This window comes from Triturus cristatus, chromosome 1_2 (assembly GCF_964204655.1).
Source record: "Triturus cristatus chromosome 1_2, aTriCri1.1, whole genome shotgun sequence".
In the NCBI taxonomy this organism is placed as follows: domain Eukaryota; kingdom Metazoa; phylum Chordata; class Amphibia; order Caudata; family Salamandridae; genus Triturus; species Triturus cristatus.
The window spans coordinates 74,911,578-74,938,414 of NC_140580.1; the positions used below are offsets into that span (position 1 = coordinate 74,911,578).

The window sequence follows — 26,837 nt, forward strand, 5'->3', positions numbered from 1 at the left end:
CAGGAGACTTCACCAGAACTGACAAGCACTGGTAACATCTTTTCATTTAGTTGAAAGGGGGTAGATGGAGTGCACTTTGGTACTGGCCTCTGCTACCTATAGTTAAATATGTTATTTCGGAGGGACAGGCACTCTGAAAAGTTGGGGGGGGGATCAGTTTCAGGTCTGTCTTGCAGGGATGCTGGGTAAGAGGTATGGTTTTGGGGTTTCTTTAGGTTTTATTCTACGGTCATGTCACAATGGTTCCACTGTAGCAAACCGTTATTGACACTAACACAACTCTCTTGTTGGCGACTTCACCCTAGACCTGGCCCTCTCTCACAGTGAACTGGATGTGTCCAGACCCTTCAACCTCCAAATACCCATGACCACTATGTTTGCAGCTCCAAGTTTTAAGCTACTGTCCTGGAATGTTAATGGGCTAGGAGACAAAATCAAACATGCAGTGCCAATGCAATACCTCAAAAGACAAGCCTCAGATGTGGTACTCCTTCAGGAGACACAACTCAAAGGCAACACCTACTGGGGACTGGACATATGGGGATACAAAATGATCGTTCACTCAGGTTACACTAGAGGAGTGGGCATCCTGGAGCGTAGATTAATTTCACTAACAATACTGCAAACATGGGTGGAAGCACATGGGAGGTACGCTGCGATGTCCGGAAAGTGGGAGGGTAAAACATCATCTATATATGTCCCCTTTAAGCTCCATGAGGTGATCTCTTGAGATTTAGGTGCCCTCATACTTTGCCTCCCAGAAGGCAAGGTGTTTATGGGTGGCGACTTTAATGCGGCCCTCTGTGATGCCACTGACCGGTAGCCTGCCAGACAGACTGGGCTTTTCTCGATGGCCGATTTGTTGACAGCATTAGGACTCACCGATATGTGGCACGCCCATAATCCAGCTGCGCACCAATACACGTTTCACTATGGAACTCATGGCGGCCTTTCAAGAATAGACTATGCCCTAGTCCTTTTGCACCACCTACCATACTTTCGAGAAGTTCGGCACTCAGCCAGAGGCATCTCCGATCATTTACCAGTTTGGATGGTCTACGGTTTGCCTGACCGGAGTGACAACTGATGCATTGTGCTAAGCCCATGGTACCTAATAGTGCCTCGCATCGCACTCACTGGTCTCCATGAAGCTACAGACCAGTATTTTTATGAAATGGCAACTCGGTAGACTCAATGCGAATACTCTGGGAGGCGCACAGGTTCAGATTTTCTCGCTGATAGCTGGCCATAAAAAGGACCAATGAGCCCGTCTGGGCTGGAGAAGGAAATCCGTGAGCTACAAGCCACTCTCACTGAAGCCAACCAGATAGGCTCCCACCATAACATAACCTTAGAACCTAAAATTTACAAATCAGACAGCACTGCATGCGGCATTGCTAAAGGAAGAGGATGTCCAAGAGTCATTGCCACTGGAAGAACAACTGCTCACATGCCCAGACAGGCAATCTCACTCACCTACTGTAAACTCATGTATAATACTCCAGATGCTCTGACACAGTGGCGGGAGCGTTGGGATCAGGATCTAGAGGGTCTAGAGCAATACAAGTGGCCGGATGCCTTGGCGTCCCCCATGAGGTGGCTATAAGATCTAGATTCCAACTGGTCCGACTGAAAATCCTGCATCGAAGTTCCTATTCTTGCACTACCATGGTGAAGATGGGAAGGAAATTCAACACATTGTGTCATAGGAACTGTGGCCATATTGCTACGTTTTTTCACACGCTCTAGAACTCTCGGATAATCCAAAAGAAGTTAACAGTGACTACATGCATGAATATAGTGTGTAGTATTGATATGGAGACTACTGCGCAATGGTTCTTACTGAATGACCGGGATTAGACTGAACTTCCTTGAATGGACCAACTATGAACGACACTTGGTTTTATAGTAGCCAGACGTAATATTGCATGGTTGTGGAGGGCTGACCAGGCACCGCAGCTGAATGAATGGAAGGCAGATATGGATTGGTTCATGCTGGCGGAGAAAGTAGTTTACGAGGGGAGAGGTTGATGGCACGGTCTGGTCTCTGATTTTTGATTGCTGGAACAGGATATCTCTAGTACTGTCTGTGGAGAATGTACTTCCACAATGAAAGGTAGCGTTGGGATGGTGAAGGATAGGTGAGAGTGAACAAAGTTTATTAAATGAACAAACACCTCAGCCTCATGATACCATTCAGATTACATTTTTCATTTCTGTAACCTACGAATACACTAGGAGATAATTTATACATTAATCACCTGTAAATGTTTGCACATATTTGACTGCCTGGGAGATAATCGTCTGCAGTTTTGCTTTGATGTTTTTCATGTCTATTTGAATACCTACTTGTGGAAATGAGAGGAATTGTACTAAGGTAACAAGGAACGTTTCATATTCTGAAATGTTTGTTATTACAATGTTGTGATTGCAATCAGTGGCATTGTCTGAAGCTTCAGAATATCATTTATGCAAACAAGATATCTAGAATGTTAACAAGAACGTCATGTTTAAGAGCTGAAACGTTGTTGTTGCAATGCAGAGTGTGAATGCAAGATAAAGAACTTCTAAAGACCATCCTTGGTTCCAAACACAGCGTTCAACTTCTTACCATAGTGGACAATACACAGGAAAGTTGTGCAAGGTTATCCAGGGCATTCTAAAAGTTGCTTGACATTGGGTAGAAATGATTAAATGAAAATGCAAAAGCTCACTGTGACATATCATGACAACGCTGCAGGATCATTCGGTGACTTAGACTAAAGTCAGTGACTGTACCATCTAGTGCCAAAACAAGCTCCATACTTTTTTTGGGGTATGATGGTGAAAACTAACTGCTGAATTGGCCTTTGGTCCATGAAGTATAATGTGGCACCTGAATAACTCAGAAGTCTGAGATTTAGGGTTGGGCTGGTCAATAAGTACAAAGCCTATCAACAGAAAAGGAATACAGTAGGCTAACTTCTTCCTCCTTGAGAAATTAGCCGCTAAATAACACAAATATTCATGGGTAAAGAGGTGTTCTGAGTGTGTGGGGTTTCTCCTTTGCCTTTATTTGTTTTAATATTATAAAGCCAATATCCCCTTTAGGTTGATTTCCTCACATCTCTCACCAACAATGAACCAGTGGAATTCACGAGATACAGTAGGAGAAAGGTACTACTTGTGCAGCACAAACCTATGACATTATGATATTGGTTTTCTTCGCTTAAGCTGCCATAAACCTTACAACTAACTTGTCAATATTATCCTTTGTCACACAGGCAAAAAAACCTCATTGTCAGAATCCCTTTTAGAGGGCCACAAGCAAGCAGTTACTGGGCCCAACTGTTTTGGTCTTTCACACCTGATGTCCCAAGGGTTAGCCTACTATGGTAAGCACAATAGCCCTTCGTTTGTTCAACGCAGCTTCAAGGGCAATGACACGCATTCTTCATCACCGCCCCACCTGGTATACAGGGGTCGCAGACTATGCACAATGGCAGATGTCCTGATTGATGCGATTGTCCCGACATGTCAGAATCTCACACACTGCTCCTGGATACACTCGGAAGGATCCGCGTTGGACCTTCCTTCCTACAAGTGATCTTCTCATAGCAGGGCCTCCTCGTCTTGGTTATAGCAGAAGCTGGTGCTACAGTCTCCAGGCAAGAGTTCTTGACTCTCCATCAAGCTTGGGAGACTGGCAGACCCGAAGTCATCAGTCCTGGTTGTGATGAGCTTCTCCACGCTGATGTACAGCTTCAGTTTGACAAGTTCCCTTTTTTATAATCCATTTCCAGACACAAAAGTAATTTAGTGTCTAGGACATTGAAGTTCATGTTTTGGGGTTGCCAACTTTAAAGCGCCCACTTCCTCCAGAGAGCAGTCTATCACTGCAGGAGTGTCTATATTTGATAGCACGAAACACAGGCTATGGGAGTAACAAGAAGATCACACCTGGATGTCCACCTTAGTGATATGTGCATCAAATGTTCACAAAGAACCAGGCCTTACTCTTTATGATTCCCTTATCAGCTCCTTCTATTTCTAGAGATGTGCTCAGGTCCATTTGACCAGTGACCTCTTTCAGAATCAAAGAGCCCTTTTCAAAAGTCCTGGAGAGCCTGGCTCTTTCTTCCTCCGCTGTGTGTCCCACTTAGCTCTCAGGAATGCAGCGAAGCACAAATCTGTTCAGGTAGCTCATCTACCTTCACATCTTTCTCCAGCATTGCACTGTATCACCTACAGGCACTCATGTATACTTGGTGCTACACATCAACATGTGTGTAGTCATTCATGTACAGTACCACTTCCCAGGCACCTGTACACTCCAGTGCGATGCACTTACACATGGATGGGCTGCCTCCATGTACTGTAGCAGACACTGGCTCCTGTGCATACCAGTGCTGTGCACTTCAACATGCATGCACTGTCTCTCCACATCCGTCCAGATGTAGGCGACAGCTGAGCTACGCACAGAACCACAGAACTTCCTATGAGTGGGCAAGTAGGCCCCATTTCCATGACAGGGGTCAGATGGTTTGGCTATAGTACTTGATTACTTACTATAAATTAGTATGTTGCTACCATTGGACTTGTGTTACTCAGCTCGCGGAAAGGATGGAAGCCCTCCACCACTATGAGGGTAGCATGTTGTGCGGCCCTCCCGGTTAACTGGACCTCAATCTGTGAGACAAGCCTCGGACTTGACAAACCAAGTTTGTTTATCCATGACCAAAAATGTGTTACGAAGGATCCAGAAACTAAAGCAGCTGGGCACTCTGTGCAGAGGTTCACCTCTCCTACCATGCAAGAGACATTTCCATCCAAAACTCACCCATACACAGTGGTACGCCTCATCCTTGGGATTCTCATCTAACACAGGAAGAGCAGCACGCTACAGGATTGCTAATATAGTGGTCCATCCATCGAGAGTTCTACGATACTTCTATATTTTAGGTTATTCTTGCCAATTGTCTTAGTCGCTGCTAGGAGACAAGGATTCATGCTTTCGTTCACCATTAGGCCAAATAAAATATTGTCAGGGTAGGCTCAAATATTTTTTTATGCCTCCTTGTCACACAATTAAAACCACTCAAGTTGAAAATTAGGAATCTGCCAGTCACAAAACCTTAACATGGTTCTGTGCTTGTTAGTGCCCATCTTTGGACATGAGCATTCACCAGAACTTAAAAACAGAAAGATCCTGATTCCAACAGCATAGCTATATATGTCGTAAGCTACTGTTTGTCAAAGGGATACAAACAATATTTATCACACCCCGGATCAACATCCGAGTTTTCTGAATTCAGATATAGTCTCGGTCACAGGATAAATATTTTGGAGGCAGCAAGAAATATGGACCCATAAGGGTACTTTTATAGGCTAGAAACCATATGTTTTTACCACGAAATCATTGAAGGTTCTTACTCTCCTTCGTGTGATTAGCCGACTGGCCAAAAGACCTATAAATGCCATACCCCCTGAAGCTTATTTTTAATGCATGGGTCTGCCATGGGAGGTGAGATGAATAAGAGCAGGGAAAGCAATCAATGGCTCCCATGTGCACAAAAAAAGCTCACTGTAAAGGGTTCTTTGGTAGCAAAAAACACAGAATACCAACTCCGGTAACTCCAATTGTAAAGCAGTAGGAGTTTTAAATGCGTATCCTTGCCAGAGGCTTATGATGTGATTCTAAAAGGTGCATCACACATGAATACCTTTTACAAACCTCATCAGTAACAAGTTCTGTTACAAGTAGAACCTAAAGCATAAGGCAAAATCTTACATGTCGATCAACATGCATTATTTATGAGATTCGAAGTCAACGCCAAAGCTAAAACAAAAAAAAAAACAATAAGTAGGCAAAACCGCGAATGAACTCCATACGCTATTCGGGCCCCACAAATAAGCAATAGTTAATAAGAAACATGACCAGCCAGTAGCCAATCTTTTTCACTTTGTGGACCATTTGCAATCATATTTTAAGATTTTCGCTTTGGAGCACGTCTTAAAGGAAAAACTACTGAACTCCAGAGAAAATGAATTTATCATTTATAGTCAATACATCCAGATAGACTGAACATAACAAACACCAACTAATTACTACAGCTATCAAGCGATCTCAAGGGTGCACTGATTTCACATTCCAAATGGAATCCTCACTTATGATGCCAATTCACTGAAAATCCAGCAGTATCAACTGTGGAGCCACGGATCTGAGAACTAAGAAAGCTAACTGAGAAAGGCAGAAGCCGAGACCTTGTAGTGGAAATGATGAGGGAGGTAGTCTTGACATTGACTTACTTGGCCTTCTTGATATTGATGATTTCAGAGTCATGGATGAACCATATCCAGACTGCAAGCGTGTTGACACAGTACCGTTTGTTTACATTGAAGGCCTCAATGTTAAAGGGGAACATTGTCTTTTTTCTGTCCTTCTATGCTCTTTATATCTACCTCTTGGGTAGTTCCATAAGTGTGAGGAGAGTGCTGGGGTGGATGGCAAAACATTTCCTTGCCCTTCATCCTGATGCTGCTTCCTAAAGTCTCTCCTGCAGGCCGTGCAGCCTAATCTTCTGTCTATCGTTTGGGGTCTTCCTGAATGTTTTTTAGACAATGTCTGCAATCCTCAACCAGCAATATTCTTACTGGAGCGGAGTCAGATAAAGGCAGTGAGTAGTCCCTGATGGAAGACCAGTCCGAAGTGTAAGATGAACCTGAAGAGTTACTGTGGTGATCTTAACTGTAGAGGAATAGCAGATGGCGCTGGAGAAAAGCGTGGAGGCAGACCATTGTGGCAGAGGAATAGGTGACAAACTGACCGCAGACGTTATTTCTCTGGTGGATTAGTATGCCTTGGGGGACTCAGAGTCTTAAAAATTTGGTACTCTTGCCATTTTAAGGCGACATAGCCAACCTACTGAAGACCTTTGTGATGGAGAAGCAGATGTTGGTCACAGTGGTGGTCTTGACATCCATGGAGATGACACAGATGATAAAGGAGGTGGTCTTGATAAAGGAGTTGGTCTTGACATCGAAGGTGGTCTTGACATAGACTTACTGTGTGTTGTGTTTATTGTAGCACGCAGCACAGGTGTGGAGCGCTTTTAAATTTAAACTTGTTTGGGCACGGACCCTAGTTGACTCGATAGATGTTCTAGAGTCTGGGTCCGTGCCGGGGAGAGTTCTGGGGAGACAGTTGAGAGCCTGGTGGGAGCTGTTGGCAGACGTGTATCCAGGTGGTGCTGTCTATACAATAAATCTACGTGTCAAACTTATTGGATACGAGTATTCTTCACAACACTGTGCCTTCTCGACGTCGAGATGGTGATCCTCTGGAAGGCATACAATACAGAGGACAACCGGATCGGACTGGTCTTTTTTTGTACCACAGGCAGGGCACTTCGCAAAAAATGAAGGCATTATGACTCAAAAAATAAAGATTCCAGGTAGAAACAGCTGAAAAACCTTTCTATCCCTAAAGGGACGTTGAATGAGGTGGATTCAACCAGGTTCTAAAAGCTTTTCTTAAGAGAAATAGCCAAAAAAGGTAAAGCTCAGTGCTCCAGAATCCTGTTGACAAGAGCTGGAAATATAAACTGACCTGTCACCTCTGGCACATGATACTGATGCAAGGGTGAGGCTCTAAAAAGTCACAGTATAGTTTTTTCGGCTTTGCTTGTGAAGCATGCCTGCTAGCACTGCCCAGCATTCCCTTTGTTTTTGCTTTTTTTTCAAAAGGTTTGTAAGTGCTATTTCTAGTCCCTTTAGATGTAGTGACTATTTCCCTATAATTGGACAGGTTTTAAAAAGGAAAAACTAAATGTTACATACATACATATATATACACATATATACACACATACACATATATACACACATACACATACACACACACATATATATATATATGGGAGGAGTACCGCTGCAAGAGTGCACCCGCGGTGACGCCAAGCGGCAGATCCAGCATGTGGAACAGGAGCCAAATTGAGGTGCTGGTTGGTCGAATGAAGATGCCAAGCAGCCCACTGTGGTAATATCGAATGTAATTCAATTTCTGGGTGCACAGCAAACTCACTGGAGGAAGATTGATGCACTACGAGTACCAGCAGGCCATACGGTCGCCACGCCCACAGGGGCAGGTACTTAAAGACTAACCAGGTGTCTTCAAGAAAATTGTCTGTGCATGCCGGAAATCAGCCAAAGCCCTAGATGAAGTGCAAGAAGCACAAAACGCGTCGGCAGCTGAAATTAAGATTTTGACTGGTGCATACTCCTGAAACCCATTTGGCAGCCTCCATTAAATCAGACAGACAGACAGACAGACAGACACACCCTTTGAAAAAAGTGTAACTTTTTGACTACTTTGTGCCTGGAAAGCTTCGGGGTGTTGCTCCAAGTGGTGACCGAGAAAAAGGGGAGGCCCCAAAATGATTTTTCCCCAGTCGTTCCTCCATAGGACCTTTAGACAGCACTACAGCCCAGACCGCTCAATGGATTTACACCAAATATGTCAGAAAACTACAACTTGGCCAGAAAGAGTGCTTTTCGTGTTTTGGTGTACATCTGTTCAGTAATTTTGGAGGAATTAAGGTTAAAAAAAAAAGGTTGTATATTTCACGCAACGGAGGATCTGCAGAGCCGACAGATCACATAGTGAGATCTGATTGGCTTCCCCCACCTCAACCAGGAAGTGGTGGCAGCCATCTTAGGACTCCAGACTCGGTCCAAAGCCCTAGAAAAAAACACACAAAAAAGACAAAGGGGATGGGTACAGATACACTGACCCTCTAGGCCTGATGGTGGGGGATCCCGCATGAGACCAAACACATTTAAAAAAAACTCTGACAAATTAAAACCGAACCAAAAAAAAACCAGGGTCTCCCGCACTTTTTTGCAAAAAACCCAGGGTGGGCCAGAGCCCGGGGGTGGGCGGAAGGGATACGATTCCAACCGTCTCCCGATGGGATCTTGGATCCTGTTAGAGGCGGCGGTCTTTCTCCCCCCAACATCTGTGGTCCGACCGCCTGCATCACAATGCAGTGATCAGACACGTAGTTTGGATGTCGATCAGACCAATGACGACCTCTCGGTGGCGGTCCACCTGACATCCTAATACGGCCCATGAGGAACCTTTCCTTTTACATGACAACTTAAATAACGAAATATGAATCCTAATATTCTCTACAGCTGATAATTTGCTAAAACGTGAAACATACATAATGGATGGGATCCTCAAAATGTGTCCCAAACCATTCACTTAAGGGGGTTGAGGATTCGAGCGGCACCCCTCCCCAGTCTGTTTTCAGCCCCCGGGACCCAATGCATATTTGAGGGGGTGCAGGCAGCCCCCCTCCCAGGACTGCTTTCGGCCCCGGGGACCCCAACCCTCATGGCCCAATGCATAAGCTGCTTTTGGCCCCGGGGTCGACATTGTTTATGGTGAGTGGGGGTATGCATTCTTCCTGCCTGAGCCTCTAATGGCCCCCCGAGACCCTCTCCCCCAGGGCTGGCTCACTAGGTATGTCCCGGGAGCCCACCCCCGGTACATAGCGAATTCCATGCTCACTCCTCTGACACAGATAGGGAAAGCGGTGTTTGCTCCTACTTGGAAGGAGCATTATTTTATCTCCCACCAAGCGGGAGCAAACACAAAGTCTCCACCCAGCCGGTGGGAGCTTTAAAAATACTCCCACTGGCTGGGAGCAGGCATTTGATCAATTTCCCTGCACGCACTGATGCGGGCAGGGAAACAGATCAAAATATTGCTTCAGCTCAGATGGAGCAGCATTAGTAGCTGCTCCCATCAGGTGGGAGCAATGCCGGCTCCCGCTGGATGCGAGGAGATACCTGGGGACGCGGGGCCTTGGGGCTCCTCCTGCGGCCCCCAACAAGCAAGTGGTAGGTCACCTGGGTGGGATTGGTTGCATGTGGGATGGGTGGCTGCAGGCCAGGCCCTGCAGCCAAACCCCCGCTGCGCACGGCCAATTTACATATGGTAATCAAATATTACTTTACAATAAAAAACCTACAGATTCTCTGAAAAAAAATAAGGTTAAAGTAACGTTATAGGTAGGTGAAATGTTCAGTAACAATGTAATGTTCTAAACTTTAAAAACCACTGAAATTCACTACTTATAGTTATCTCAAGTAACAATAACTCATGCCCTAAGGTAACTATAACTCGTGCCCTCACCATGCACTGCTAATTACCACACATTACATAACTCATTACATCTTCTATGACATCATTAATAATATCACTGCAACATTTGCAGTGAAAGTACTGAGAAAACCGTGCATGGTAGGAGCGCGAGTTATAGTTACATTAGTGCATGAGTTATACTTGCTTGAGATAACTATACCAGTGAATTTTGGTGGTTTTTAGAGTGTTAAAAGTTACGTTGTTACTTAACATTTCACTTTACTATAATGTTACTTTACCTTTCAGTTTTTTAAGTGAATATATATATATATATATATATAAAAAACACCTCCTCACCAACAGTGCCGGTGCCCAGGTGCTAAACTGAAACCTGACAATAACTCACAGGACAATTACTCCAAAATTAATTGAAGAAAAAAAAAAGGAATGCCTTCGATAGGTGGCTTGCCCAGTGTTTATTCCACACTAAATACAAGACACATTTCGGTGTTTACGCTTTTGTCAGTTCATTTTCCTCACCTCAATTATTATCACAACCATTGTCATAGACAAGGAATAAAGACTTCATTGATTCCCAGCAATTTTAGAACAGAAATGTTCCAAGAATAATTCAATCATTCATTAATCTGTTCCAATTAATATTCATAAATGTAACTGCTCCCCAACAATATTCACATATGTACTGTGATTGACATCAATAATATAGTGCATATAGTTAAATAATTACATTTCATATACAAATTTCAGGACTTCGCACTATTTCCAACCCCAGGTATAGTGCATAAGTAGTTGTAAGGAAACTATATAGCAAATTATTTTCATATTAAAATGCTAACTTTACCCTTTTTCTCTTCACTGTTCTCAAAATAAGCTCAGTACTTGGCCAATTAATTAAAACATTTCTACTTTAAGACGTTATTTCCTAATCTAGTAGCAAATCCTAACCAGACTTTGACCTTGGGACCTGACTGGGTGAGCCATTAAAGTCTATCCTTAGCCTTGTGTCTCTCAAAGAAGAGGAAACGACCACCCAGCATTCCATTCTCTGCAGCACATGGCTTATTTGTGTAAAACTAAAACTGGACAAAATCCCAAATGTTTCCTTTCAATTGCATTATAAAAAGCTGAGGAATAAGACATTTGGAATATTATAGTTGGGCTAAGTAATGTACAACTTTTGAACCCATTTAAGTCTTTAAGCAAGTGATCTTAGAGTTTTTAGTCCAAAGGACTTATAGTCTAAGAGCATGTGTGCACCACACGTTATCACCGGCCTACTATGGAATGTGCTTGGGGCCAACAACACTTACCAGATCATGAGTTTAGGCCTTAAGATTACTGGAATATACAGTTGCCACGCTGCTCCTGAAGTGGCTTGGGCATACTCCTCTGCAAATTTAATATGGAATACGTCCTTCTGTCAGAAAACCTTCAACGGATTAAAGACCCCCTTCATAACTTTAACAGGAATTTTCATCCAAAGGTCATACTGCTGAGGAGCCTACCACGGCCAGGCACACAGCTAATACAATCTGTTTCGAAATGGGAATACCCTCAGAAATCTTCCAAGTTAACCAAGTATGCTTTTCATTTGCTAAGATAGCTGTAAGACTTAAGCAATCAGTGCAGACACCAGTGTGTGTGACGTACAGGTCACACGTATGAATCCCATCAGGGCCTACTTTACCTTATTTTTCCATAATATATATACTAAGTAGCACTAGAACTTGAGAATAGAAAATTTTTTACTTCACAGCGTTTACAAACGAAAAACCCGCAATATTAAGATGTCTATGAAAACAAATTAGCACTTTGAGCTAATCTACTGTCCTGTAAAAGATACTGCTTAATTAAATTAGCACAAACTGAGCAACAACTTGCTTGAGGAATATGTTTTTTTTTTAAATACGTAAAATACAAAAGTTATCCTTATCTCAGCTACACAATATCACACACTGTGGTAATTTAAATAGGACCTATTTAATAAATACAATTCATGCAGTATAGCTTGAAGTTTAACAGTGTCTTTCTGACTCAAAACCAGAATCACATTAAACTTCGATTTAATGTTTTTAATGTAAGCATAATGCTCAATCGAACAGTTACATTGAGCATTATGCTTACATTACACACATTAAAAACATAACCACTATGAAAATTAAAAAAATACCAATTCCTGTGTGGTCACAGAATTCTAATAATTGACACTACACTGACCATGACCAAATTCTTTACAGTGAAATTTTACAACTGCTTTATCAACAGAATACAAATGTGCACAACTGATGGAAAGGGTTAAAAGCAGGCATTATTTGTTGCTACAGACTTGTGCCTGAATTTCAATATTTCAAACATGCCTAACAATCCACCTCTTTCAAAGTGACTAAGCAGAATATTTTATTGAATTAAACCACTGAAATGTTAAAACGGAAAGTCACTGCCCTCCCCCATCCTTTGTAGTATTGAAACAAGCATTGACATAGGCCAGTAGGTCTCGCCTTTGGAGCTTTATAAGTGTTTAGCTAGAGCTATTGGTTTTGTCAATGTTTGTTAGCTAAGTTGGTGTGTTCAAACCTCACAGAATATAGCAAGCCTCGCAGAGCAGCACATGCTCTCTGACTCTGGATGCCCCAGTTTTTTGACCCCACTTAAAGTCCATCAGTTTATTTACAAACAAAGACAGGCCATATATCAACTTAAAACTAAACGCACAGTCCTGCCACTTCAGAAAACTCCAATACTGTAAGATCAGGGAGAGGCGGTTTCATAGCTTATTTGACATGCGGGAGGGTCGCTTTTTGAAAGAAGGACAAAGCGAACGTCCAGGGACAGCATAGAACACCAATCTGAAAGTGTCCCCTATTTTCTGCTAAAAGGAAACAAATGCTGTGGTAGATAGAGCTATCCGCCCATGATCACATTGCTGAGTAGGAAAGCCAGGATAATGAAAAAAGAGGCCCCTCGGTTTAGACAGCGCAGGTTGGCCAATAAACTACACAATCTCCGAGTATACACCAACCCTGTCTGTGGGACGGCAGGAGCAAGGGTAGGTATGCATGTCCCCTTTTGTGCCGGGCAGCCACAGACTGAGCGCAACCCTCCCTCCCCCGTCCTTCTCCCGGTTCCAGCACCCGGGTTGCCGGAACTAGGCCAGATACCAGCTCAAACTGGTTTCAAATGGATTTGTAAGTTATCCGAGATGGAGTGCCCGTGTTGTGTTTGTTTAGCGTGGGTTCCATGCAAGGAAACTGGGTTGGTGTTAAAGGTGCACTGAGCATTAGAAACGTAAAAAACCCTGTCTTGCGTTTAGTTTACATAAGGATTAGGGAGATTTAATTAAGAAAGGGGTTCGGACTCCCAACTCGCATGTTTGGTTTGGCACAGACTCGTTGTCATATATGACACTGTTACACTGTTGTCGAATCGATGCTTTCATGTTCTTTCCACTGGAATAAATGTAAGTCAAGCATTCGTCCGTTGCTACAATCAAAATATACTTGAAATGCACTTGGCTTTGCATGTGTTGTCTGCACAAATAATTGTAGAAACACACACCAGTGCACTGTGCATGAGTGGGAGCAGTTTACAGTATCAAGAACAGCCAGCTCGAGGAAAAGTGTGCGTGTTCAAGGAAAGCGCGTGCACGAGCAGACATCGTTGTGCATGCCCGCGGGCAATGCTTGAAATGTAAAAATTGAATTGCTGAACCAGAGTACCTGCTTGTTTTAAGAAGTGCTGGTACTCTCCAATTAAAACTATTACGTTTTTCTTGAGAAATGCAGATACTCTCCCTCGCAAAATAAAACAAAATGCCGGAACCGGCCCATTTAAAGCACCCTTAACTTGCATATGTTTTGTTTGTTTAAAGTGTTGCGTGTATAAAAAAAAGTGTGGAGGGAACAGGAAAGTGAAAGCGACCGCGAGACAAGCAAGAAAGAGAAAGCGACCGCGAGACAGGCAAATGTAAAGCAGCGCGCTGCTACGCTAATTAGAAAGAGATGGCCCCTGTGCGCCGCTGCTTGCACCCGCAAAGTGGATGCCACCACATGCACAAGTGTTAGAAAAGTGCAGACCAATTCCAAAAGGTAGTCTCCTAGAGCAGTGCATGCACGCTGCGCTAGGCTCGACCTAAAAAATCATGGACCATTGTATTGGTCTGGTGTTCATAGGCAAGGGGATGGCCACAGAAACACACTAAAATTTAGCAGAGATGCGCAAAATACAGGGAATTTGTTTTACAGCCTGGTCGCTCCTTGAGATCATATTTTGATGAGGATATTCAAAAGTTCAAAAGTACGAGAGTGGAGGGAAGATGGGGAAGGCAAGTGACCAGTGACTAAGTTGATGCTGATGTTCTTGTCCGCTGTGTCATGCTTGGGTGAGGGTGGGTCAGATGTGCAGATTCTGGTCAATGTTCATGGGTATGTTGATACTATCATCCTGTGTATATTTATCTGCCTACGAGGCCACAGATCATTGTCAAAACCCAATAAAATTTGTTGTGAGAAAAAAAACGGAAAGACAGCAATAAAGTTTCAAAAGCAAGAAGAATAAAAGAAAAGTAAATATTGTATTCAGTAACTTAGCTACAGCATGGCAACTTAAAACACTCTAAAGAAGGAAAACATCATAAGTAAACTGTCAACATCATAAACTACTAAGGTATGTTTCGTTAGATGATACAAGCTGGCAGAGTTAATCAATGTCCATTGTGCAACAAGGATGGTCGGATCTCTAAGTGTATGCTAAATGTAAAGTTTCTCGTACTATGTATTATTTTACAGAGTAGTACTTTCTGGAGATTGTAGTTTGTGTTTGAATAATTTTACCAAACTAGACTAAGACCCTTAATAAAAAGGAATGGTCTTGATTGGAAACATGATGTTTCTTTAACATGTAGCAAATGGCAAACCTCAATGTGATGAGTTTCTTAAAAAGATGCATTACTACACAGGTATGATACCAAAGAGAGCAATGTAATGAGCATGCAGAGTGCTAGAAGGCAGGGAATGAATAAGCATGGAGCCTGAAATCTTCCATCACCCAGTAGAAATTATTTCTCTAAGAAAGTTCCACTCAACTACATTTTCCACATCGAATGAGATTTCCTCTGCCATGGAGGCAACTATCAATTAGAGACCAAGAATCAATCTCCCTAGAACAAAGCAAGCATGCACATGGTTAATCCATCTGTCCATTTGTCAGATCTAACCCATCGCTTTCTCTGTGTGCGCTTCCCTGTGTGCTTTCTCACTGTACACATGTTGTGCGAGACTGTATGAGTGTCTACGCTGGTCTGTAAGCAAAGGTACCTATATGTCTGTTGGTTTATATGCATTGGTGACTACCCCTCAGATAGCCTTTGTTTGCTTAGGCGCAAGAAGGCATGTCGGACTGTGTGTGTGGCTGTCTATATGTGTGCTGCATGTGCTTGGATGTCTCTTGGAGTATTGGTCTGTCTATGTAAGGATAGTTTATTTTAATGTGCTTGTGGCTATTGTGTCTGCATGTTCATGAACTATACAAAAGTCATTATGTATCTACATGGAGCTACATATCAAAACAGCTCAAACGTAGCAGAGGACTTTAGACTAGTGTGCCGTATACAGTGCATCAAAAGAATGTAGAGATGGGGAGGATCAACATAGAGGGGATATACAAGTATGGTCTTTTCTTTCCTCTGCTTCCAGGTTTCCAGTCTGTCGATGCTACTAATCTGTATCTTGTGGAGCTTTACAGATGTCCTCATACAGCTGGGTACTGAAATTGACTATCATACACACTATACATGTTTTAAGATGATGCAACTGGGCAGAGGGAGCCTTTTGGATTCTGTGAGAATTGGGGTCATCCTGTCTAGTTCGAAAAAACTATAATGAGAAATAAGCGTTGCAGAAAAAATAATGTTGGGGGAGGTTTGCTGGGTATCTTGGATGTCTACCTGCAGGGCGCTGCTGGTATTGAGATGCGATAGAACCAGCACAAGGATGGCTGGTATGGATGGCTGTTTGCTAGTGATGGTTGCTAACAGGTGGTCCTGATCTTGTGTGTGAGGTGCAGCAGCTAAGGTGGATGTGAATAAAGAATGCTAGGACTTGGGATGTTCAACGAGCACCACTCATTTCAGGCTTAAGGGTTTGGGGTTCCTGGTTGGTGTAGGCGTTTCAGGTGCACGAAATCAAACTGCAGCGGAGCGCATTGACTTCATTTCCTAAGGTGTAATGTAACATCTGCTGTTGATGTTCTCCTGGCTCCAGGCGTGGATAGCTTAATTTTCACAAGCTGGGGCTTTCTTAATGCATGGGTGTCTGCAGTTGTGTGAAGGATGCTGCTGCTGAAGTCATGTAGCATTCCTGATATCTGTGCTGGGGTCAAATTAGGTTACCTGGGTTATCACTCTAGAAGGTATCTTTTAACCCCTTCCATGCGGGGCGGATTCCCCCGCGGTGCTGACTGCTGCTTGCGCGGGCGGGCTCATGACGGAACGGTTCCGTCATGAGCACAGCTCAACCGACGCTCATGACGGAACCGTTCCGTCATGAGCGTCGAAGGGGTTAAGAAGATCCTCAAGAATTTGCTCATAATCTTTATCAGTCTAGCCTGGCCTTGGTGGATTTGGGAGCAGGTTAGTTTAAAGGAGAGGGTGGTGAGGTTGGTCCAGCCAAAAGGCAGCAAGGGGATGTGGATGGAGGTGATGCTGGAAAGAGAGGTTTCTCTTGATATGGATTGGCATTGGGATGAGCTAAGCAGCAAGCCAAGGAAGGTCTTCTTTATGGTCTTCGCATTTTTTGTCACATGGAAGGCTGAACTCATAAAGACGTAGTTGGTTAGCATGGCTAGTGAATGCTGATGTGATTGGTTTTGAAAATACTTGACTTACACACACACAGCTTGACACAATTGGGTATTGAGTCATCATTTCAAAGAGACTCGGCAACAAAAATCCACAAATAATCACAGTGGAGAAATACAATCAAACAGTTATTATAGACATCAGTAAAACTCATATTTTTACATGTTACTTTGAAAAACTAATGCATACACCCCAAAAGTACTGAAACCAAGAGACTCAATTAACACAGAATTCAGTTTAGAAAGAGATGTGCAAGGAAGACAGCAAGATGTGCACAGCAAAGAGCCAAACATATGCCACAAAGCGTAAGAAGCACGCAGCAGAAAAAGACGCAAGATGCATGGGGAAGAGAGAAAGCAGCAGAGAGAAACAAGCATGGATCAAAAACAAAGAATCAAGGAGCAAAGAGAAACAAGCATGGAGCAAAGAAGCAGGCGCACTTTAGACATTGCTGGCTTTGTTCACTAACCAGGTCCTTAGCCAAACGCGGCAAATAGTAGCTCTTCTGTTCTTCAGTCCCGAGCTTTCTGAATAAGGTGTTGATTAGCGTGTTCTGTATATCACAAAAGACAGACACTGAGGGATCCACTTTGGCGAGCTCCTCGACCACTAAGATAAGGGAGATGAAGGAGGCTCCAGTGCCTCCAAACTCCTGATCGATCTCAATGCCCATCAACTGAAAGAGAAATCCACACAAAGGAGTATTGCTAGGGAAACTCGCTGAGAGTTGAGTAGCGATACATTGATCGGCCTATCATAGATGCGCACTTATGCCATGTTCTGCTCTTTTCCGCATCCTCACTCTGGGCTCCTTAGTGTTCTATTATGTGTGAAGTGTGCTGAAGAGACAGCCATTTGTAAGAAAGGGGCACTTAAGAGACACATTAAACAGACTGAAAGGGAGATGTGCTGACTGAACAATTAATTAGGAGGATCCGTGGAGTCTCGCATAAGGAAGATCTACTGAGCTACTTGCGAGTGAGACACGAAGAAGCACGCAAAAAAGAGAAGTCCTGAGCCAGGTGTAAGCGGGAAACACTCAGCAGTCTATGAAGGGATATATTGGTGATGCACTGTGCAGAGCATAAGGAGATGCGCTGAACTGTTTGAAAAAAAGGGTTGTATAAGCAGAGTGTAGAGGAGACTGACAATAATATGCCAAGTGGCAAAGGGTGGTGCTGTCTGGAGAACTCTGGGACCAATACATTTCCCGCACACTTCTGGAATTCTGCGGTTAGTGTTGGCACGCAACTGTCTTGTGGTTTCAGGCAAAACTTACTGCTAACTACATTACAATTTACATGCCACGTATGCATAACGCTGTTGGGTTCCTCTGCAGAGATTGGCATCGATAGTGTGCCAGAAAGTCTTATTCCTGGCAGCTGCTATGGACTTCACGATGCCGCAACAGGGGTTTTGGTAAGCATTCCTAAGCCTCTTCTTAAAAGCATTCTTATAACAGCCTTTACTGAAAGTGTTTTCAAATGTATTTTTTTTTCCCTTGCTGTGCTCTCCTTTTTAATGACTATGCAGCCTCTCGCAATTTGATGCTCTTTGAGCTTCTAGGCCTTAAGTCTTTTCTAGTTAACAATTGAATTACTTCCCAATTCTGAGAATCCTTAGGGCTCCCTCCTGCACACCTGTAGCTGGATTTCTTTCCATATAGTTTGCATTTTCTTTCCAGATCCCTCACAGCCTTGTTATTTCCAACCTCTTTGATAGCGTTTCTTGGTCCTGAAGCTGGAACTAATGTGTTGGAAGCAGTCACGAACTCAGTAGCAAGCTATGTTAAATATTCTAAATCACTACATTGTTGGAAGCAATACCTAAGCTACTCGATTTTAATCACGGCTGAGTTTTCTTTGTAATTTAGTTGTGCAGGTTCTGTTCATGACTTTTAGCTCACGACTTGGTTTCCTGTGTCAAACCCTTTATAATCCCTGTTTCTAATATTTCTTTCTGCTTGTTCCAGTACTTTACTTCTGTTCATGACTCTGTACTCTATGTTCCTCTTCCAATGTGACAGTACTTATGTTCATGCTAACTTTCGTTAGAGGTCTTACTGTAGGCCCTGCTTAGGTTTACTACAGGTTTGTATTTCTGCTCCCTCAAGATGGTGTTGGCATTTATGCCTAACAATGCTTTTTGCTTTGTCTCTCGGTTGTCAGTCTCTTTTCTGTTAGAGGTCTGGTTAGCACCTGCCTCCTCTACTTACAGTTACAGTCAATTCAGTTTAAGGCTTCTTTAACCAAACTACATTGCCCCAGCAGTTACCTTCGTCATTCTTTTCGAAGAAGCACCTTGAAGTAAAGATGTACCTCTGGGTGGTGAGGGTCCTTTGATTTTGTACTGGTTGTGGAATATTCCAGAACACGCTACCCAACACTACTCACCCCCTGCTCAAACAATCCCTGGATCACGGACTGCTCCATTTTTGAGTTTGCGTCCATAGTTGCTACAAGTGGGGCAATTCGCTCTTTAGCAAACTTTTGCACTGTAGAAAGAGAGTTAAAAGGCAACTTAGTATTTACAATGCACTGAAAGTGTCAAACACACACACAAAAATAAGAGTATTTATTGGGAGAGTCTTTAACTTGAAAGATTTGCAGGGTTTTTGACAGGAAGTGCCCATGATTCTCCCTTGCACAGTGTCCATCAGTGAATGGGTGAGCATCTCAGTAGATAATATTCACAAGCAAACGAACGTGTGAAATAATAATCATCATCTTCACTTATTTAACACTTTATACTGCAGTTTTTGCCAACTCCAAGTGCTGGAAATGACGGATATACTATTCAAACTTTTGATAAACATTTTATCAGCAGATTATTCATAAGTCACTGAGCGAGAGTCTCACTGGCATATTTTTAACAGTAGTCACCAGACACTGCCACAGCACCTCGAATGGAGAAAGTGCACCAGTCAGAGCATCTCGCATTCAGAAAACTCCTCATCCACTTCGTAAGAGTCTCACAAGTTGACTGAGCACATCACTACATGAGTGCCTCACTGCAAGAAATTATTCTGGATGATGAATGAGCGTCTTATATTCAAGGTATTTATTAGTATACCAAACAGAGAACCCAGTAGTGTTACACCCGATAACTCCCAATGCTGGGATAAACAAAGTTTTTCTTGTAAAACCCTCACCCAGCAGGGTTACCCTGGTGCATGCTTCTACTGAACTTGAAACCCACAACCATTGGTTATTTGATGCAGGATATGTGGCTGTGACACAGACTCAACATTCCAGTAGGAACGCACATGTTGCAAGACAATTACATAAACAAAGAATCCACATACATATGAGATGCTTTAATATCTCAAAATTGTTCCTCCTGGGTGATGGTGGCCTGCTGTCACACTCTGTAGGAGAGAGAGAGAGAGATCGTTTTCAGATTGTATGAACCGATATGTGCTCGTCAATCCATTTGGATTAACAATGAAAAAAATCCTGTGAAACCGGCCGTATTTGTGTGGTTATAGGAGCCGGTATTGTCAAAGCAAGGTTGGGGGAACATTCGTTCCACTATAGAGGGTCGTGCACCAACTGCTGCCGACTAAGCCACTTACTGCGTCAATGCGAACCCTCGTTGAATCTCCTGGGACCGCATCTTGCCGATGCGTGCTCTTCCGCACTATTTTGTTTCAATAGTTACGTGCCGATGGAGCGTCCTCACCTATGTTGTCGAAAGGACTAGCCTGTTACGCTCAATACAGAATGGATGTCTTCCATGGAACATTGACCAGGTTCCATTGGGATATGGAAAACAAAGCCTGTGTGATCATTAAATTTTCAGATACAAATAAAAGATTTAATAATCCAGGGTCCCTCATATGGTTTCACCATTTCATCCATTCTTATTTATTTGAGTCATGATCATGTCTCAAAAAAAACCAAATGAAAAAAATAAAAACAAAATAGGATTCAAAATAATTTTAAAAGGGGATAACTGGTCATAGTATGTGTGCTGCGTATGCATCGTTTTTCTGGTGTTAGGTACCCTGTAATACTTCACTGGCTAACTCCTCAAGTGAACTGGCCCCACAGGATGTTGTTAAGGCCATTGATATAAGTTTTAAGTTTAAACACCCAATGTAGTTCCCTCTCCAAAAATCCTTCTTGCCGAGTTTGTTGTGTCCCTTAAATGTTCTAGGATCACCCATTGGAACTCACGTGCTGTGTTATTGTTATTTTAATTTTATACCGCGCCTAATCACCTGCAGGCCTCTAAGCGTCCGGAAAGATGGAATAGGACAATAACACAACAGGTCAGAACAAAAGATCGCATTGGATTAAGCCATGCTCAGGCTTCTCCTGAACAGTAGCGTTTTCAGGCTCTTTCGAAATTTTAAGAGGTTTCCTTCCTCACGTAGCCCTCCAGGCAAGTTGTTCCACAGCTGGGGAACCAATACCGAGAAGGCTCTGCCTCCCTTCGTCACTAGCCTGTACCGAGAGCAAGTCAGCAACTGCAGGTCCGAGGACCGAAGTGATCTCGTCGGGCGGTACAGTTGTAGGCGCTCCTTGATATAGGCCGGAGCCTTACCGTAGATGACCTTATGGGCTATACACAGACTCTTGAATTCCACTCTCTCTTTTATTGGAAGCCAATGTAGGTTTTGTAGTAGAGGAGTGGCTCTAGACCTCCTAGGGAGTCTAAAAATCAGTCGGGCAGCATCATTCATTAGAATCTGAAGCCTATTAGTAAGGGTTTTCGGTAGGCCAAGATAGAGGGCATTCCCATAGTCAATTCTGGAAATGATAGTGGCAGTTACTATTGAGCGCATCATGGGCTCTGAAAGAATAGGGGATAGCTTCCGCAGTTGCCGGATGATATTAGTACAGCTGCCTACCACCGACGCGATCTGAGGCGCCATCGATAGGTCAGCGTCCAACCGAATCCCCAAGCTTTTTACAGCCAGGCTTGGTTTTGGGGCCGAGCCCAACTCCATGGGCCAGTAGAGGTCACTCCAAGGTGAGAGGGTGGATGGTATAACCAAGATCTCAGTTTTGTCAGGATTGACTTTTAAAAGGTTATCTGTCATCCATCGTACCGTGAACCTCAGGATGTTCTGGGATTGGAGTTGTGCGGCCGAGGTGTCATTTATACTTAGCAGCAACTGCGTATCGTCCGCATAGTTGAAGACTTTACAGTCCATCGCAGCCAGCGCAGCGATCAGGGGTTGCAGGTATAGGTTGAATAGAAGAGGGGACAGGGCCGACCCCTGCGGTACTCCACACTCTAAAACCCCGACCTCAGATGTTTCATCCCCCAGTTGTATCCTTTGAGTCCTGCCTGTAAGGAAGGATTCCAACCACTGCAGCGCCGAGCCCTTAATCCCAAAGCTCTTCAATCTGTCCAAGAGCAGGGTGTGGCTGACAGTATCGAACGCCGCTGATAGATCTAATAAAATCAGGGCGCTCGCTTTCTTACAGTCAGCCCTACCTCTTAGTTCGTCCAGCACCGAGAGCATCACCAACTCGGTGCTGTGATGTGCTCGAAAACCTGCCTGTCTATCGTGGAGTAGATGGTGAGATTCCAGATAGCAGGACAGGGACTGAAGAACATGTTGCTCAAGGATTTTTGAGAGAAAGGGCAGCTGGGAGATGGGTCTGTAGTTCTTCAACACAGCGGGATCTGACCCCAGCTTTTTCAATAAGGGTCTTACCCGCGCCTCCTTAAGTTCACTCGGCAGGTATCCCATGTCTAGCGATCTATTAAGGAGAGAGATGATGTATTCCTCCAATAAGGGACGCGCAATGCGAAAGATCTCAGGTGGACAAGGATCAGCTGGAGAGCCAGATTTAATTTTACACATCAGTTGTTCCAAGATTAATGTATCCATCTGTGGGAACATTGTAAGAGAACAGTCGCTCGCCTTATTAGATGTTAAGGCAATTGCAGTCCCTGTTGCCGCCATATTCTCTATCTCCTGGACAATGATCTTCACCTTCTCCAGGAAATAGGTCTGGAAGGTATTACAATCAAAAGGGGGCTTAACATTATCCGGCTTCTTACTCAGCTCAGCCAAGATTTTAAAGGTTTCTTTCTGGATATTAGTGGCCTTGCTTAGGCGCGACTCAAGATAGTCCGCTTTAGCTTGAATCATAAGTTTTTTATATTGGTGGAGAAAGGCCTTATAGGTATCCCTATCAGTATCCTGCTTGGATTTCCTCCACAGCCTTTCTAATCTCCTTAGCTTGGTTTTGGTTTCCCTTAGGAGCGGAGTAAACCAGGGAGTTTTCCCACAGCCCTTGATTTGCTGTGTTTTCACTGGCGCTATCTGATCGATGGCCCGAATCAAACATCTTGTTAGATCAGAGTGGTCTCGGTCCAAATTACAATCTGGCTCTAAAACCTGGGGGGGTTCCAGATGTGCCTCAGTCAGGGCTCTCAGATTGACTTCAATCCATTTCCGGGTTTTCCTGAAGCTATGTGAGTTATGAACAGCCCCATTGCTGAGGGGGACCTCACACGAGACCAAACAGTAATCAGACCAGACACAGGGCGCTGCCTCACTAAATGTTAGAGTGGCATCGGTGGTCCACATAAGGTCAAGAATGTGCCCTTTTTCATGGGTTGGGGTATCCACAATCTGTGTGAAGTCCAATGCGGACATTAATGTGTCTAACTGGCGCATAGGTGAATCCCAGGTGGGCTTATCCCAATGTAGATTAAAATCCCCTGTAACCAAGATTTTTATATATCTTGACCTAAGGTCAGATATAATAGGACAGAATAAGTCAAAGAAGGTAGGGGTTGCCTTCGGCGGACGATAAACAGACAAGATCACCCAACACACATTGTTTACTGTGACCTTTACCCCAAGAAGATCTGCTAAGTCAATCGTCTCAGTTAGTATTTTTTCAACCATCATGGTCTTCCTATACAAAATAGCTACTCCACCCCCCCGTGAGCCCCCTGGGCGGTTATGCCACATTATATCATATCCGCTTGGTACAGCGGCGATGATATCCGGTAACGAGTTCTCATCTGTCCAGGTCTCTGAAAGAGTCAGGACATCGATGTCACTATCCTGAAGCATATTATATACCTCCAGATGATGGCAGTGCAACGAGCGGGTATTAAGGCTCGCTATTTTTAACGTGGAACATTTATTCAAGGTAGGTGTGACCCCAACATTCCGAGAGATACTGTACTTTTTAAGCAACAGCAGGACTGCTTTGTCCAACATGGGCTCGCCTCTATTCAAAGATTTAAGCATTTCTGAGGAGTAAGTGCGACGATGGCCAGCCGTCCCAGCCCCTGCGCCCGCCTGTGCGCGGACGGGCGCAGACGGGCTGGACTCTGGCGTGACTCCGGCGATGCTCCGGCGTGCCCGCAGCGCGTGCCCGCTGCGCGTCAGCATGGCCCGTTTTAAATACCGGTCTAGCGTCCTTGCGACGACTAGACCGTGCGCAGCTTCTCTAGGCCGCCCCCCCAAGCCAAGATGTCCGCCGCAGTGCTGTCTGTCGGGAGAAGGACCCGCTCCAAACACGGTGAATTTACAAATGTGGTGCAAGTAAGTGGATTCTTAGTTAAAAGCCTAAAAGCGGCAACAATACACAACAAATACACTAATAATCAGCGATTTTAAAAATTCCTTGTGTGAGCTCCTGTGAGCGCGCTGCACTCTGTAGTGCAACTCGCTCCGTTTGTCCTAAAAGTGACTCATTTCTATATAATGAGAGGACATTGTTGAAAAACACTGCTTTTGTCACTTTTGTCAAGGGGCACACGCTGCAAGTGCCACAAGGTTAGTGGCCCATAGTTCGTGTTATGGTGCTTTGTGGAATCAAGGCCCTTCTCCGAGTCGCACAAGGGCCAGAATCTACTAACATATCCTTCAAACTCTTTCATCGTCTGTGGAAGAAAATGGGTCGTGGTATCGACAGGTTCCCACTATTCAGTGTGCGCCAATGTTTCTAAATAATTTGTGTTACTTAGTTGGATGCTATTCAAAAAGTGGTAATGCATATTGGTCTTGCTTCCTGGTCTTATCTTCCAAAGACCAATTATCCAGAAGACTGACACATACCTAAAAAAATACAAAAGCAGTATTATGTCTACTCTTGTGGTACTTGCAGCGTGTGCCACTGGACAAAAGCTACAAAAAACGTGTTTTTCACTAATGACATGACCTGGCAGCTTAGGAATCTGACTAATTGCAACACACAAAAAGTAGTGTATTTGATAACCTGCCCAAGCAACCTACATTATTTAGTAATGACAACAAGAAAAATAAAAACTAGAATCTGCTAACACCGCAGCAACATCATGTGCGGCCGCGCAACTATGAAGGCGTCCTCTCATTATATAGAAATGAGTCACACAGCATGCGACTACCAATGGGTGATCCTAGAAAATATATGGGACACAAAAAACTCGGAAAGAAGGCTTTTCGAAAGTGAACAATGTTGGGTGTTTAAACATAAAACGCGTATCAATGGCCTTAACAGAAGCATCCCATGGGGCCAGTTTACTCGAGGAATTAGCCAGTGAAGTATTACAGGGTATCTAACATAAGAAAAACGATGCATACCCACACACAGTATGACCAGTTATCCCCTTCTATAATTATTTTGAATCCCAATTTGTTTTAATTTTTTTCATTATATTTTTCTTGAGTCTTGGTCATGACTCGGATAAATAAAAATGGATGAAATGATGAAATCATATGAGGGGCCCTGGATCTTTAAATTCTTTAATTTGTATCTGAAACTATAATGATCACACAGGTTTTGTTTTCCATCGATAATATTACCCCAATGGAACTTGGTCATTGTTCCATGGAAGGCAGTCATTTTGTTTAAGTGTAACGGTCTAGTCCTTTCGAAAAACGTAGGCGATGTCACCCCGTCAGCACGTAACTATTTAAATAAAAATACCCTGGAAAAGCGCACTTCGCAAAGAAGCAGTACCCGGGGCAAGCCCACAGTAGGTGCATTCAACGAGGGTTCGCCTTGAAGCGGTAAGTGGTTTAGTCGGCAGCGGTTGCTGCACGACCCTCTATTGAGGAACGAATGTTCCCCCAACCTAGCTTTGACAATACCGTCTCCAGATAACCACACAAATAGATCCGGTTTTACTGTATTTTTTTCATTGTTAATCCAAACGGGTCAACGAGCACATACCGATTCATACAATCTGAAAAACAATGTCTATCTCTCCTACATAGTGTGACAACAGACCACCCTCTCCCCGGAGGAACCATGATGTGATATTAAAGCATCTAATATGTATGTGGATCCTTTGTTTATATATTTGTCTTACAACATGTGTGTTCCTACTAGTATGTTGAGTCTGTGTCACAGCAACATATCCTGCATCAAATGACCAATGGTTGTGGTTTTCAAGTTCAGTAGAAGCATGCCACCAAGGGGTAACCCTGCTGGGTGAGGGTTTTACAAGAAAAACTTTGTTTTTCCCAACATAGAGAGTTATCAGGTGTAACACTACTGGGTTCTCTGTTTGGTATACTAATAAATAACCTGCATGGAAGATGCTCAGTCAACATCCAGAACAATTTCTGGCAGTGAGGCACTCATGTAGTGACATGTGCTCAGTCATCTTGTTTTTCCCAACATGGAGAGTTATCAGGTGTAATACTACTGGGTTATCTGTTTGGTATAACCTTAATTAGTTGAGGAGAACGAACCTGGTTTATCCTCTCCCCCCACCCCTTTGTTTTCTGATACGGGTATTTCTAAGTGTCAGAACCCCTGTCAGAGGGCCATGGGGCTAGCAAGGGTTACTGGGCCCGACCGTGGTGGAGTAAAGCCCTTTACTCCGGATGGGGCCGGACCAAATATGGGTTGTGAGCAACTGGGC

General features: G+C 43.7%; 1 protein-coding gene across 1 annotated transcript in view; it reads right to left on the reverse strand.

The window, feature by feature from the left end:
- The window catches only part of ACADSB (acyl-CoA dehydrogenase short/branched chain), a 226,382-nt gene that overhangs the window by 98,431 nt on the left and 101,114 nt on the right, over nt 1-26,837 (reverse strand). The window contains exons 3-4 of the mRNA XM_085601734.1: nt 19,397-19,497; nt 17,473-17,679 (exon numbers count right to left, since the gene is read on the reverse strand). Of these exons, the coding sequence (XP_085457860.1) occupies nt 17,473-17,679; nt 19,397-19,497 (308 nt within the window). The remainder of the gene's footprint in view (nt 1-17,472; nt 17,680-19,396; nt 19,498-26,837) is intronic.